The sequence below is a fragment of the Pseudomyrmex gracilis genome, unplaced genomic scaffold (genome assembly GCF_002006095.1).
Source record: "Pseudomyrmex gracilis isolate BER0280 unplaced genomic scaffold, ASM200609v1 scaffold_66, whole genome shotgun sequence".
NCBI lineage: Eukaryota > Metazoa > Arthropoda > Insecta > Hymenoptera > Formicidae > Pseudomyrmex > Pseudomyrmex gracilis.
Genome location: NW_018020650.1, coordinates 104,747 through 120,285, shown reverse-complemented (window position 1 = coordinate 120,285; position 15,539 = coordinate 104,747). Strand labels below are relative to the sequence as shown.

Genomic DNA, 15,539 nt, shown 5'->3' with positions numbered 1-15,539 from the left:
TCTCTTATGAATATCATAGTCCGATCTTATATTTAAGATCGTTTTAAGTTCATCTCAAGATCATCTTAAACAGATCAAGATCGAACCAAATAGGTCTAGAAATAAATTCAAGAGAACGCGGTTTGATAGAGAAAAAGTCACTAGAACTCAGACCAATCGCATTTGATCGTTCGAACCTATTGTTAATTTCAGTAGTGAAATGTGCGACAAGCAGCATTGTAGATTCGCCTCAAATAAGACGTTACGATCGTCATACATGCGCATTCTGTGTTCGATCATAAACGAGATCACTCAACCTGTGTGCGAGGTGAATATAACCTTGGATATATTTTATCTTTGAAGATAAAATCTTACAAGTGAGATCGTACGTATCCGGAAAATTTGATGAATAAAATATAAAAAGATGGAATTTGCAGGTGTTAGTTTCGTTAACACTCTTCCCGCTAACAATGAACAAAATCGGTAAGCATAAATTGTTAACAGATCGCGAACAGATTGGCTACAATCGTTTCGAACGAAATACCGAAGTCATTTGAGTCAAAACAAACAGGTGTGTTATAAACAGATCCGCGCGTTATTAAAGCTAACGTTCCGCTAATATTATTCTCGATAAGTGTTGATGCCAAATTTTGATCTGCTCGGAATTTGGTAGCAATTTCAAGTCAGCTGACTCACGAAAACCGGTTGTTGTTTTGTTCCTTTCTGTTTGCAATTCAGTTGAAAATCTTGGAAATAACAATCGCGGATAATTAACGAGATCTGTTGTTGTTGAACAGAGAAAGTGACATGAGAACGAGAAGATGCTTCTTATGCAAGGATAAAGTAACAAAGATGGCCGAAAAAGAAAGTTCGCTCACAAAAGCGTTATGTCTGTACTTTAAACTTACATATGGTATGGCCTTCTGCACATTTTGTGAAACTGATTTTCGATATCGTGATTCTAGAGATCTTCCGATACACTTTAAAGCTCACTGTTGACGAAAGGAATATGAAGACAGATGACGAAAACTAAGTGTAAGTGGACGGGAAAATGGCAAGAGGTTTTTGCGAATATTATTTTTTTCTCTTATATATGTATAATCTCACTTTGTTACGCGTGCAAAAATAAAAAAAATAAAAAATGTGTGAAGCACATAGATTTTAAAAACGCTAGATTTTATAATATTTGTTTAAAAATTTGTTTTACTTTGTCTAATATGTCTAATATGTATACAATATTTTTTTGTACGCACAGGTTAACAATCAGATCAAATACAAAAGACGCATTTATATCTTACAATATAAATAAGTCAATGGAATACCTTTTTTTTATAAACAAAATAAATTTGTACTTGTTATAAAATAAATTACTTTGACATGGAGGACACAGAAAATAGTTGAGAATGTTTTTGCATATCGCTGACATCCTGGAAGAAGTTCGACCGCGAGAAGATATATAATAATTTGTTCATCAAAACTCTCGTAGTTCAATAATTCGTAGATCTTTAACATCGACTTGATTCACATCGAGGATGCGAATGTAGGATACAATTTATCTCTTTTCGATGTGGTAAACGTTCGCGTAAGTTATTTCTTGCGCGAATCGCCCGGAGCGGCGAGATCACGTAGCGAGCGACATTGAGTGATCGATCATTCGTCGCCGAAAGATCGTCCCGGGTCTCTCTCGCCCACATGAAACGATCGCCGGCGGTCCGGCGCTTTTCGACGAGTGTGCAATTGTGCTCGTGTTCGAAGACGAGCGGAAAAAGCGGCGGCCGATCTTCTCGGCGCTCGCAAAAACGGGCGATCGCGGTCCGGCCGAGTCGTTAATGCGACCGACGAAGCGTGTTGCTCTCCTAACAGCCACCAATAACAGCTGTCTTTTACCCCTTTTCCTCTCTCGCGCGCAAGTACTTTCCTCCTTCTCCATCTCTTCCCTCTTCGTTGTTCCTTCCATCCTTTCGCTTCCTTTCCGCTTCTTCTTTCGTTCGCCGAAGTAATTCGAACTCGTGCCGAAAGAAGCTCGGGAATTCATCGCGGCCCTTCGAGAAGTCGGTCGGTTCCGGTCCGAAATTCGATAATCACCCGGCGGCCAATATAATAAGCGATACCTTTATCTTTCGTCGCTTCGCTTCGATTTTTTTTTTTTTTTTTTGGTCGTCCGGGGATCATATTTTTCGACACTTGGGAAGACGTTCACCCGCGGACGATGAAGATGTTGTATTCTTGACATACAAAACGCTGTTACAGAAAGTTTAGATAGCAACGTCTTATTTTTTGTTCAATTAAAAAAAAGATAGAAATTTATTTTCGACATATTTCCGTCGACGTTTAGTTATTGATCACTGAGGAGAAACGCGAAAAAAAGATTACAATGTACGAGCGAGGCGTATGTCCGTCTGGTGCTGACGGGAGTGATAATTAACGACGATCTCTCACAGATCTCGTTACGGACCGCTCGATCCTCATTCGTTTACAGAAAAATTATCCTCTTAAACGGCGATGGCTCACATTTCTCGACATCCGGTAATCATCCATCTCGACGAAAGAAAAGTACGACGTGCGCACTTTTAGAGACGCGCGTGTTACCTCGAAGATTTTATATATATATATATATAAGAATTCACGTTTAAGATTACCGTTTTAATCTCGCGAGTAATATTTAATCGTGTAAAAGATTTTGTCGACACATTTTCGACAATTATGTCATTCACATTTCTCGCTTGCAATTAATTCAAGCCTCTCGGGGGACCCGTGCCTTTCTTCGCGATTTCCAAGAACAATTCGACGTGTATCGTTTGTGGGACTCGCCGATCAGCAACTTATCGCGTCGCTCTCTCGAAGTCCGATCAAACCGAGATGGAAGAAGAGAGGCAGGGATGAGACGCTACTCCTTCTTCTTCTCCTTCTGATTCGAGATGCTCGAGCTCGTTTTGCTCACGCTTCGCTTTCCGTTCCGTCTGGGATTGCCGGGTTATTACCGGCTAAGTGGACGATACGTAATGACACCGGAGGCTGCCATTTTAGTGCTAAGTGCCGCGTATTATCGGCGGGGGATGACGGTAGTCGCTTTTATATTTTTTCTCTTTTCTCCCTCCCACCCCTATATTTCTCTCTTCTCGTCTTTTTTATTTTATTCTTTTCTCTTATCTTTCGTCCTGATTTTTCACGAAGTTGCGATTTTTGTTAATAATAAAAACTAAAAAAAATATTCTTTTTTTGTTCTCTGAGAAAAAAACACTTCCACTTGTTACGACAGATGGTGAGAAATTTATTATTTACGCCGCGATTCGGTATCGCGTTTCTCGTCAATTAAACTTCGAGAACGGGTAAAGACTTACCACCGAAGTATCGCGCGATCAGATGCCCGTTTAGATGGCGAAGTCGCGAGGAGAACGCGCACACGGTCATTTATCATGCCTTGCTGCAAAGGGGGAGACAGGAGGCAAGGACCGCGCAGGCGAGAGAACGCCTCGGATTTACGAGGCAATTTCGGCCGGCGATCCGTTAATTTCCGGATGATACCGCGTCGATAATTTCGCGGAAATCTTGGCTATCGATCTTACGCGCAAACGTGTGCGTATGTGGCGTGTCTGCGAACACGTGTGCGGTGTATCTCGACGATCCGTCTTTATTAATTTTTGCATCTCGATGATACGTTCGTTCCTCGCGAAGATCGGAAAGATCTTGAGTTCTTGCCTTATTCAATTAATTGGAGAACAATTACGCGCTTTTCTCTCAAACCGCCGAGTAAATTAAATGCGATCGATGTGTCATTGAATAAAACTTTGCTGCTTTAGATAACGCGTCGTTTCAACTAGTCCAAAGTGAAAGTGTTAGAAATGAATGAATTATAAGTTTTAGCGTAATCCAAACTCGCTAGGAACGCGGCGTGTTTGCTAATTTGTCGTGTGAACGAATTAAGAACTTCGTTCGCGAACTAGGAAGAGACCGCGGAAATTGGCATGGAACCAGTAGGAACTTCGCACTCCCACGTTCTCGATCGCACATGGCGCGTACGATTATTTCAATAATCTTCATTATGCGAAACGAGGCTAAAACTGTGACGTAAGACACCCTCAGTTTCCGTTTGTATTAGATACGTCAACATTTTCTAATATATATTTTATTCGAGCTTTGTATAATAAACCGCGCACTCTTAAATGTGCAAATCATCGGCGCGACTCGAAAGTGCCTACAATCAGCTTGAACATTTTATTTACCGATCGAATTTTCCGTGTTTTTCCACTCACTTAGGATGCATCTTAATATGCTCCATATCTGCCAACGGAGACGTATTCTGCCGGTTTGTTTGAGTTATCAGTTAGCGTCGTGAAGAGAGAAGTTGTCTAGTCGGCTCGGAAGATGAGCCACAACAAAGCACGTTAGTGACAATACAGTCGTATTTTCGTATTATTTATGAAACTCGACGAATACTCGTTTATAAATATATAAAATATATATATATATTTATCAAGTCTCACATACTTAACCTTTAGACCGCCGGCATTTTTCCCCATTAAAATAGTGTATTTTGTTTCTCAAAGATTTCGTGTATATTAGTAACACACACGTTATGTGGAATCTCGAGGTTTGTATGAAGCCCCAAAAGGAGCTTTTGCGGCGGCCTAAAGGTTAATGACTTAATGATATTACGAAGTTTTCATTACGAGTGTCTGACTTCGTAACATTGTATCGCGATAGTGTGTCACAACGTATCGTTCGCACTCGGTTGAACGCTGAATATTGCGAAATATGCTTTTTTTTTTGGATCGTATATATATTCTCGCGAACACGTGTAACACGCACGCACGCACGCACGCACTCACGCACGCACGCACGCACATGCGCTTCGCCTCTCGGTAAGACAAATCGTTCGTTTACGAGCGTCGACTTTAAAATGGCGCTTAAATAACTCGGTAATTGATGACCGTCGCAATTAGCAAACGCAGCCGTCTCTCTTGCGTGGAAAATAAAACGTTTTCGTTCATAAACGTGCGAAATTGCGTGTGCGCGTCTCTGGTACGCGCGACAATCTTATCTCGAATCGCGCGCGCTCGATCCTTTTCCCGCGTTCGGGACTAAACACCGACGAGCTGGTCTGAGTAATTTACGATCACTCGTATCCGTAATTGCGCAAACGACGAATATTGCTTTCAGAAGAAGAAGCTTCGCGGATTGAAAGAAAAAACGCGCGCGCGCAATCCTTATAACCACGGGATAGGAGAAGCCACACCGATATGAATTGATAATTTGCATAACACGAATCTAATCTCTCGTGGCTCCTCGCTCGTACGTACTTATCTACGGCGCTTACAAGAGGGATACTTATCTGTACGTATTCGCAAGATTATCCAGCCCCGTGAGATACATCCGTGTGTAACGTTCATCGATAATTGCGATCTTGCGCGCGATGTTCTGATTACGTTATCGGTTTTGCAGACACCGCGCTGTACCGTGTTAACGCGTGTTTCTAATTGATTTTTTTATTTTTTTTTACGTTGTGCGATGATTGAGACGCCAGTACGCGTATAAAAATATTTTATGTAAAAATAATCGAAATCCGTTATACAGAGACACGCATGCTCGCGCCGCGTCGTGTGCTTTTTCACGCGTCGCTTCCGATCATAGCGCGTTTGATCATATCTCTCTGATTTCAGTTTCTTCTAACGTTCGCGTTGATTTCGTTTCAAGTGGTTTTTGTTCATTTGGAGTATCATATGTGTGGAAGTCAATAAATCCAAATAGCAACTCCCTAACCGGTAGTCGAGAAGAAAACTTGCTGCCGCGTACGAGTAATGGTTGTGGAATCATCGCCGCTTCCGTTTATAGCGAGACTGCGAGTCTGCGAGCGATCGCGCGATGGAAAACGGTAAAAGAAGTCGAGATAAAGCCTCTTCGATTTAATGGGTTGTGCGCGCACGCACGCACGCACGCACACGTTGCTCAAATCGCACGTGTGTGTACTCTCGATCTTGCGGGTAATTGAGCCGCGGATGATTAGGATTCTGCGGTGGATTAGGTTTTTCCGACAATAATTTTCAGCGAGGGGGGAAAAAAAATAAATGCGGGTCAATGCCATTGATGTGTCATAAATTCAAGAGCAACGAGCGAACTCATTTCGTAAACATCCCGCAATTTGTCCCGCGCTGTAAGAAGATAATGAAGGTTCTGGATCGAGAGAGAATGTGTGCACGCGGAGGTCGTGTGCGATGGTTCTGTGTGCGAGATCGTCGTAAAGAACGGCGACTGGGAAAAATCGTTTACGGTCGGAGTAAGAAGACGCGGGTTTACCTTAAGGATATACGAAGTTCTCTCCCCTTTTCGCTCATATCGATGGGGGACTCTTCCCTGTGGAAACGGCTTGGATCGATCGCAGACTCGCAATATGAAGCGAACCGGCGATCATTAGGGCCCGTTAGAACAGCGCCTTTTTGTCGCGAAAGCTGACAGAACACGGCAATATAATTTCCTTATTGAGAGAGAAACGAGCGCGCGGGTCGTTGACTTCGGCCGTTGAAACGGTATTTTGTGCATCTAATCCGTCGCGAATCTTCCGAGATCGTCGATGGTAATCCGACGCGCGCGAATAATCGTCGCGGGTTCCCAAATACCTATACAGGTCGTGAATAAATTCGCTCGCGAACGAATTCGAAGACGGAACAGAGGAATCGGAGAAACGCGCATTGTGAGCGAACAAATTGGTTTCTTCAATTCCATCGCGGAGATCTCACGAAAGGACCACGTTTCTCTGTAAAGGGACATGCGCGCTCCCCTTTTTCTCGTGCCGTTTCACGCGAAACGATGAATTCCGCAACGAACTCTCTGCGAGAGGAGTAGCGCTCGCGCGCGAGAAATTTTAGGTACTCTCGTCCGGTGAATCTAATGATACACGTGTAACGGGGCCGGCCACAAAGAGAGAGGCTCTCTCTCTCTCTTTCTTTCTCCACGTCTTTTCGAACCTTTCGTGGAAGTCTCGACCGCAACGCGGCGGAACCGTGCCTTTTCGCGAGAACGCATTATGGTTTCTCTCGAAACCGCCCACCTCTGAATTGTCGAGATGCTGCTGCTGTTCTTGGCGCTCATCTTCTTTTGATTATTTAGATAGAATCGCACAAGACTGAAAGCGTCTAAACGCAATAGATATTTTTGCCGAAAGATAAAGATTAAATTTCGACAAAGTTTTATTATAAACTTGTAACACGTGTGAAAAAGTACATTGCACTTTTTACAGTCGTAATCGATCTACCGCGCTCAAACATTGGCCGGTAGATGCAACCCGGCAAATAAAAATTCTAGAACTGACTCTGAATAAAATTCTGTTTCAGCTGCACATCGAAATACGTGGGAGAGTACTGCCAGCACTTGAATCCGTGTTACACGGGATCGCGCTGTCAAAACGGCGGCTCGTGCAGAGTGCGCGAGAGCATCGGAGGTGGCACTCCGTCGTTCGCGTGTTCTTGCCCCGTTGGTTTCACCGCGAGTCTGTGCGAGATCCCGATCGCGAACGCTTGCGATTCCGCGCCCTGCCTCAACGGAGCGACATGCAATCTCAAGTCGTTGCACGAATACGTGTGCACGTGCAGCACCGGATACACAGGTAAACGTTTCTCTATTTATGCGTGAAAGAGTAAAATGGCGAGGATATTATTTTAATGAGTCTTTACACATATTAACCGAATTAAGGTAAATGTCGCTTTGACTTGCCTTTACGGGACACTAAATCGTGCGGAAAACCAAATAATAATAATAATTTCTAGCTGTACTTGGTATATTAACAACATGATAAATTGCACCGATAATAAAAAAAAAAAAAGTAAAAATAAAAACGGCTTATAACAATCGCGCGATTAGCCGCGGCTGTCAACGCGTTAATGAAAAAGCTATGGAAATCCTTGAAGGAATACAATTGCGCGAGTCCGTATTAAGTCCGATGAATAGGTCGTCTTAGTCATCGAATGCTTAAATAAATGCTTATCGATTCGTACGGGTTGAATAGCAAGGTTAATAGATAGACGTGACGATAACGCGCCGCAATTAACTAGTTTGCATTGTATCGCCGCGAGTCATAAAGAAACGTCGAGACCGGAGCTCTGTAACAGTAAATTCGCATTCCCGCGCTATCGGAAGACACTGTGTACGTATGTATGCGCGCCGCGGTATCGAAATGATCGGAGCATTCGCGACATGAATTTTTTTCAAAGATATCGGCACTCGTTTTCTTTCTCTCTCTCTCTCTCTCACTCTCTTTCGCGCGAGTAATTTTAATATTCCATACTCGCGGAATTTAAAACATCGACAATTGATATTTACAACAATCGGCTACCGTATATCAACGAATTGACGAATAAATCTAGAAACTTGGGGACTTTTAAGAGAAAAAAAAAAACAACGAGGAAAGAGGGAAAGAGGCAGGTTGAAGTGTGTACTTGTAGGATAATTGGCGGAGAACCACGCGGTATTTTCCTGCGGCGGTACCTTTGCACGAGTGGTGCTCAGTTTCTTGCGTTTCGATAATTCTTTGATAAAAGACAATGAAGCAAAACGATCTTTAAAAAAAAATACAATAGATTTTATTTCACGTATCGATTTAATTTCAATTAATTTAATCGTGAAATATTGGAAATTTAAATACTTTTTTTCTGAAAGAGATTTAGAACAAGATTGTAATGTATTTAAATAAACAAAATCTTTTTTGCGTCTTTGTTGAGCTCAAAATACAAAACGCTTGATTTTGTTCGATAAAACACGTAACAAAGCAAAATAGTTTCGCGCAATTTGCTCGAAATGAGCACCGCTAAAGTGGTCGCTGGTATACGGCGCAAATCGCAGAAGCAAAGACATCTCAGCCACGAGGGAACAAGTAGCGACTCCGGTAATTAGTTTCACTAATCAGTTGCTCGCAAGAAGAAGAGAGAAAGAAAGAGAGAAAGAGAGAGAAAGAAACACGCTCGCCTTAGATACCACGGGATACATGCCGTGTCCGGTATTACCGCCATCTTAAGTAGATATCTCTACTTGGCGAGCGAACGTTAGTTTGCAAGCAACGTCGAATTGAAAAATGTTTGTTCTTATCTTCGACTGAAATCTTTATCTACGAAATTTCACTCTAACGCTTTTTGTACCGCAACGCGTTCGGTCTAAGAAGGTCTTAAGCGAGCGTGTTGCAATGGTCTGGCAGAGCGACCGGTTTTGTAATAAATATCGAGAGTCTCGGTTATCGGACGATAATAATTTGGTTTGCGCGCGTATGTGAATTGAAAAAAAAAAGTCTTATCTAAGATTCAAATAAACAAAGTTTAATTAAAGATCCGAGATATTTTCGCATTTACATTGCATTTACGTTACGAAGTTCGCTTTCGTGTGACGAAAGAGGCTGATTGACTCGCTTGTGAGATAAGACCGTCGTCCCGATGTGGGTGGATTTCGTTCCTTCGAGATTGAATCGTGTTCTCAATGTTAACGCGCGGCGTCTGTCGCCCGTAACGAGATTGTGCGTCGGTGTGAGACGTTGAACAAGCGCCTGGCGTTTTGTTTCTTTCAGGCGAGCACTGCGAGCGACAGGACTACTGCGCGTCGTCGCCCTGCCGAAACGGAGCCGAGTGTCGCTCGCTCGAGGACGGCTACAAGTGCACGTGCGCACCTGGTTTCACGGGGCCGAATTGCGCGGACGACATCGACGAGTGCGAGAGGAAACCGTGCGTCCACGGTACCTGCAAGAACGTTCACGGATCTTACAAGTAAGTCGAACACGCGCTTTCAGTTTGTTTGTTTTTGTTTTTTTAAATATTGCGCGTGTCTCTTATCGCGACGTCGACCGTTAAATTACTGCGCATGTTACCGGCTTCACGCGGCACCAGGTGAACGTCCTCCCGGAGAGTCGATGAGAATTCGGGGACATTTTTAAATTGGATTTTCTCTTTTTCTCTGTAAATCGAAACGTTTAACAGACGATTAGCCGCGTAATTATCGATAGAATGCCGACCGCGTGTGATCACTTCGCGAGAAACTTGGACTTTCTAATTATTTTCACGTGTCGCCGGAGGAAGAAATTATTCGACTCTCTCGTATTGAATATTTCAACGCGATCTTCATCCCGTGTACACATGAGCCCCGTATCTTTTTCAGTTTTAATACTCTCGATGTAACGTACGTATTGGTGAGAAAAAGACGCAAGACCGAAATTAAAATTCCGTTAAAACGAAGCGCGTACGCGCCTGCGAAGTTTTACCGAGGACCGAGGATCTCGTTATCCGCTCGAACGATGTGGACGGTCGCCGTTTGATGCATCTTAATGATAGGAGCGTCTTGCAAACACGCGCGCGGTGCGGGGAAGAAAACGATCAACGGGGAATCAGCGTCTGAAATCATTCGCGCGCGCGCATATCCAAACCTCGGCAGCTCGGGAATCCTCTCATCCCATTTGTCTGGGATGTGCTCGCGCGCGTGCATCGCGTGAACGCGCACGGTCACGATCGGGCCGCGGATAATCGATTCTACGAGCAATTGGGGATCTGCATATGTAGAACGAGGGAGGATTTGCGCGCGCGCGCGCGAGAGAGAGAGAGAGAGAGAGAGAACGCGCACAACAAAGTCATGGATCGGCCTGTTTATTCGCCGCCACCATCTCGATCGATTCCTCAAAATTATTTTTGTTCCCGGGATCAACGGGCTCGGCGAACTTTACATTACCTCGAGGCTCGCTCGCGAAACACGCGAAATGGGAATTAATGTTCGACAACAAGTTGTTGCACAAAGACGCGAAGTAACGTAATAACTCGGGGAAGGTATTACCGCGTCCGCAAAGAGATGCATCTTTGCGGACGTAGGCGACCGAAGAGGAGAAGAAGGGGGGTAAGGGCGGGGAACGTGTACCGGTATCTCGCAGTGTCGTTGGTCTCCTCGGCGCAATTACCAATTGAACACGCACGTCGGGACGCGAAACGCGTAACGACGCGAAGCAACGAGGATTCATCGGCTCGATCCCACGGCCCATTATTGATTTGCTCCTAATTCGGCGTTTCGTTACGTTAAAAATTACGCGCTCCGCTCATTCTCCGCGATGCGAGTTTCGATCGCGCGCGTTTCGATATTGCGATCGTGAGATTGCAACCAACAACGAAGAAGAAAAGACGCAAGACGATCGGATCGAACGCTGCAGAAAGTATAGATGTTCACGAAATTGAAGCGCATCGATGCGTCTTGTTTTTGTTACAAAGGGAATAAGAGAATCATATATATATATATATTTATATGCGCGCGCGGAGAGATCGGGAACCGCTTTGCGTGCGTATCGAGAGAAACTCGGTATAACACCGCGAGGGATAATGGAGCGACATTAACGAGGCGGCAGCTTCTCGGAAGCGACCAAAGATAGAAAAACACAAAAATCAAAACGCGGTGGAAGATCAAACGATGGAGGATCTCTCATCGTGCATTGGCACGAATTCCGACAGCAAAGTTTGTCAGAAAAAGTATAATAGAATCTCGGAGAGGAGGGGAAAAAAGAGAGAGAAGACGGAACTTCAACGCGGAAAAGAAACGAGCTCGCTCGAAAAAAAAAACAGGTTTAAGAGTAGTCCTCTCGGATCTTCGCGAGGATACCATAAATCCGCGCTTTGTTGAGATCGAGTCGAGATTAATCGGACCTCGAGTCCGAGCTGACTGCGCCGGACCAGATAATGTCGCTGGTTCCTTACATTATATTGAATTATATCTCGCCGGTACGTGCATACGCCGTGTAGGTATGCGCGAGAACGTGTATATATGTAAAAGGACTCGTGCACGTTTTTTTAGCCGCTCTCCGTGGAAGTCTGTCTCGGTCGGTGCCTCGACATTTCGCGTTCCTCAGCTGACACTTCGACATATTCATTTTCGCTCGCGGACTTTCAGCGTGCACACACGAGTAAAACGTCGCTGTACAAAATGACAATTTGATTTGTGCCTGGTACACAAACTGAAAGAACTCAGTTTCGAATATAGACAAGTTCTAGATAATTCGAGCGCAGACGACAGTTCATAGATTCAATTTGTTTGCGACTGAAAAAAACTAGTAGGAGCTCGGAAACGCTTCATGTATTTCTGTTTTATATAATTACTAAGCACAACACAGGCGAGCTATTATCATTTTTATTTTAACGTGTTGTGTCAGTGAACACAACATGTCACCGCAATGATAGCTAGTATATACGTCTTACAAACCATATAATACACATGATGTACATATGAGAGATGTCAGAAATAACGCATGAAAATCACGCTCGAAAAATAGTGAGAGGGAGGAATGGAAAAACAACACGTAACTAAAGTTACGTGACTGTAATTTAGTCACGTGTTGTTTTTCCACTTCTCTCTTTCACGTGACTTCAAAAACCGCAAAAATATTTTGTTTTTTAGCGTTTTGTTCTGAAGCGATTGAGACTAAAACAAAAGTGAATTGGTTCAGTCATTCTTGAGATATTGCTTCGTGAAAATCTCCTCACTTCTCAATCGCATAAATTTCGCGTATAAGAAGCACTACCGTGCCTCTTGATTTGTACGATATAAATCGAGAATCACATCCGAGAAACGTCCAATCAGCGATATAAGTGGCAACAATCAATATCGAGAAAATCGATTATTTACATTCGTTTTTTCTGGTGGGAATTGTTAAGAAAATATGTAGATATTATTTATTATTTATTATAATATCTAGATATTACTTATTATTTATTATAATATTTATATATAATATTAAATTTATTATTTAAAACTTGTTTGTGCTCGAAAATGACCTTTTCTACTTTGAAAACTAACGCAAAACGATAAAAATATTCCGGAATATATTTACAATGTTAAAATGTTTTAAATGTGTTATTACTCCGAGCATTAGCTCGCGCCATATGTGTACACGTTCTTTATGTGGCAACATCGTGGAAAGAAGTAGGGCAAAACGGGATGAGAAGCGAGTAACACCGATCTTGCGCGCGAGCGCGCGCGAGGCCGCAATAATTTGTTCAATCGGGCCTAATAAAGACTTTGATGCGGCATACCTGACCGCCAGGTGGTGTCGGTGGGAGATAGTATGCTATTAAATTGTTACGTAGAATCGGTGCCCGGGTACCGTAATACCGCTGCCGCGTGACGTGAGGGCAACGACGGGGCGTAAAAAGAGAGAAAGAGAGGCGTCAATTTCTTCACGGGCGCAAATTTTCGACGTGAAAATAATTAAACGTCGCGACGCGCGGAATCCCGTCAGGCATTTTCTCTTACTCTCTTTCTCTCTCTCTCTCTCTTTCTCGGGATCGCGGGACACGGTCATGCAAACTACGAAGAGAAGAATTTTCTCTTCGATCGCTTCGCGCAAGTCGGCGCGGCCGGCGCGGCCGGCGCGGAGCGATCGACCTGCAACTATGCAAGAATGCGAGCGTGCGAGTTTTTTACCGTATGGACGACTGGACTCTCTTCTCTCGCTTCTTTCGCGAATTGCATAATCCCCCGCTCATTTCTTTCCTCATTGTTTCTCAGCCGTGACGAGCCGGACGCTGGAATTCTACGCGAATAAACTCTCGAGAATTTGCAGAGAGATATCGTTTTAATTTGTTTCAAAATTGCGTGGAAAATTAGTCTCTTTCAGAAATAAATGTTTGTTGTGCGTATATCAAATGTTAATTTGCATCGAAATAAATAGCGGTGAGTCGTTACGTGGTTGAAGAAACAAGCGGGAAAAACGGCTGAAGGAGGAAGGCGCGCGTGTTCGGGACGGGATGTGATTTATGAAATAATCTTCCTGAAGTAGAATTTAATTGAGCGGAGGCGAGGCAAAACGAAGACCGGTGGTGTTCCTTAACCCCGGGATGGATTAACGGCGGATCTTGATCAAGCGCGGCCTCCGCAGCAATTTTGGGGCTCGGCGCGCAACGGGTTGCGAATTGACCCCGTGGGAGGGGAGGGGTCAGATTCCACGGAGCTTCTAGGTGAAGCTCGCACCTGGCCTTTTCGCGGAATAACGGCCGTATTTCTTTCTCTCTCTCTCTCTCTCTCTCTCTCTCTCTCGTCTCTTTCTGTCTTTCGCGCGCGCGTTGTGTCCATGTTTTATAAGTGATTACAGTATTTAAAGCATTTTGGTTTTTTTCTGTGTCTCGTAATTGCAAAATCGCATTTTTCTCTCCTCTCAAACTCGTTTCGAAGTTTCCACTTTGATATTCAAGAAATCTCTCGTCCGTTCTAGAAATTTAACCGTAAGGATCTGATTTTAAATATGCGGTCACGCATTTCTCAATAGTCACACTTTTTTTTCCTCGATAATAAAATCACGCGCCGTCCGAAACGAGTCGCTTCGTAATTCTCCGAGAGAAGCGACGAGGAAAAGAACGTCGTCTTCTCGTTCTCACAACCTTGTTCTCCGCCTTGTTGCTACGCGCCGCGGATACGTGTACGATCTTGAATGTCGCCGCGTTTTATGTGTCGCATCCCGTCCGCGCACTCCTCTCGAGCGAAGGGAGCAGTTCAGGAGACTGATTTCCACGCGATCAAGAGCAGCATAGACGAGGTCACACGCCCGGGTTGAGTGGTCGCGAAGCAGGAGTCGTTTTGTCGGTGGCTCTTGTTACGGTGCAAGAAAAAGTGGGAGATCTCTCTCGAGCGAGCGAGCGATTCGAAGAACCCGTTTCTCTCTGTGATAGCGTCCGATAACGACGTGACCGGCATTGTCAAATTTCGTTATTTTTTTCGTAACGCGCGACGTTTCTAAGTGAAACCGTTAAATCGAGCGAGTGATATTTTGTTACATATGCGTGTCTCGCAATATTTTACTATTCTCATCTTGTAGAAAAAAAATTTTTTTCCGCGAACAAAGTGCGTCACGTACGAAATTTATTATGTAAGCAAATAATTCAGACAATGTAACACAATTTCGAAATAACAGTTGATCTTCTTAATGTTTGTTAAACGAGTATTTGCGTTTGGAAAAAGAGGCGAGAGAGAAAGAGAGAGAGAGAAAATTCAGATTAAAGAGATTTATGAGAAAATAACGGATGTAATTGCGCAAACGCGCGATCGGGAAAATCTACGGCAGTGTCTCACGCGTGGCGTGCGACTTCGCGGAAAAATCATGCGTGCCTCGCACGAAAGGCATATATCGCCGGAGATCGTTTAGCGTGACGGGGCGTCATCCTCGGCAATCGCTTTAATACTCTAATCGGAACTCGGCAAGAGCGAACATGTCGGATTAATTCGCGCAACGTTTTATGCCGAGCATCAGTCTCGGTTAATGCGCATACCGAGACGAATTTTACATTCATATTTTACGTTTTGTTGATAATAAAAAATATTATATAAATATTTGATTTTTTTACGCGCACACGCATATGATTTTTTTTATATCTAGAAAAATCGAAGTTATCGAACAGTTAAATTTCAATGATATTATAATTATAATTTTTATTAGACAACACACAGAACTTCGTCGCGCGCAAAATAATTTTACCGTAAGTCTCGGTTGAACTTGGTTTTCACGAAGTGTCATGTCGAGATAGACCTTGAATACACACTAGGAAGTCGATATCGTTCGCTTGTTAACT

At 43.6% G+C, this 15,539-nt stretch overlaps 1 protein-coding gene and 1 long non-coding RNA gene across 3 annotated transcripts in view; both read left to right on the top strand.

Moving 5' to 3' along the window:
* Positions 1–15,539, top strand: part of LOC109854447 (neurogenic locus Notch protein) — a 182,727-nt gene that overhangs the window by 70,882 nt on the left and 96,306 nt on the right. For both annotated transcript variants that reach the window (XM_020427537.1, XM_020427536.1), the window contains exons 3-4: positions 7,308–7,579; positions 9,524–9,719. In XM_020427537.1, the coding sequence (XP_020283126.1) occupies positions 7,308–7,579; positions 9,524–9,719 (468 nt within the window). The remainder of the gene's footprint in view (positions 1–7,307; positions 7,580–9,523; positions 9,720–15,539) is intronic.
* LOC109854449 lies at positions 280–1,293 on the top strand. Its single transcript, XR_002250218.1, has 3 exons — positions 280–462; positions 777–1,014; positions 1,235–1,293. It is a non-coding gene; the product is annotated as an uncharacterized LOC109854449 (long non-coding RNA).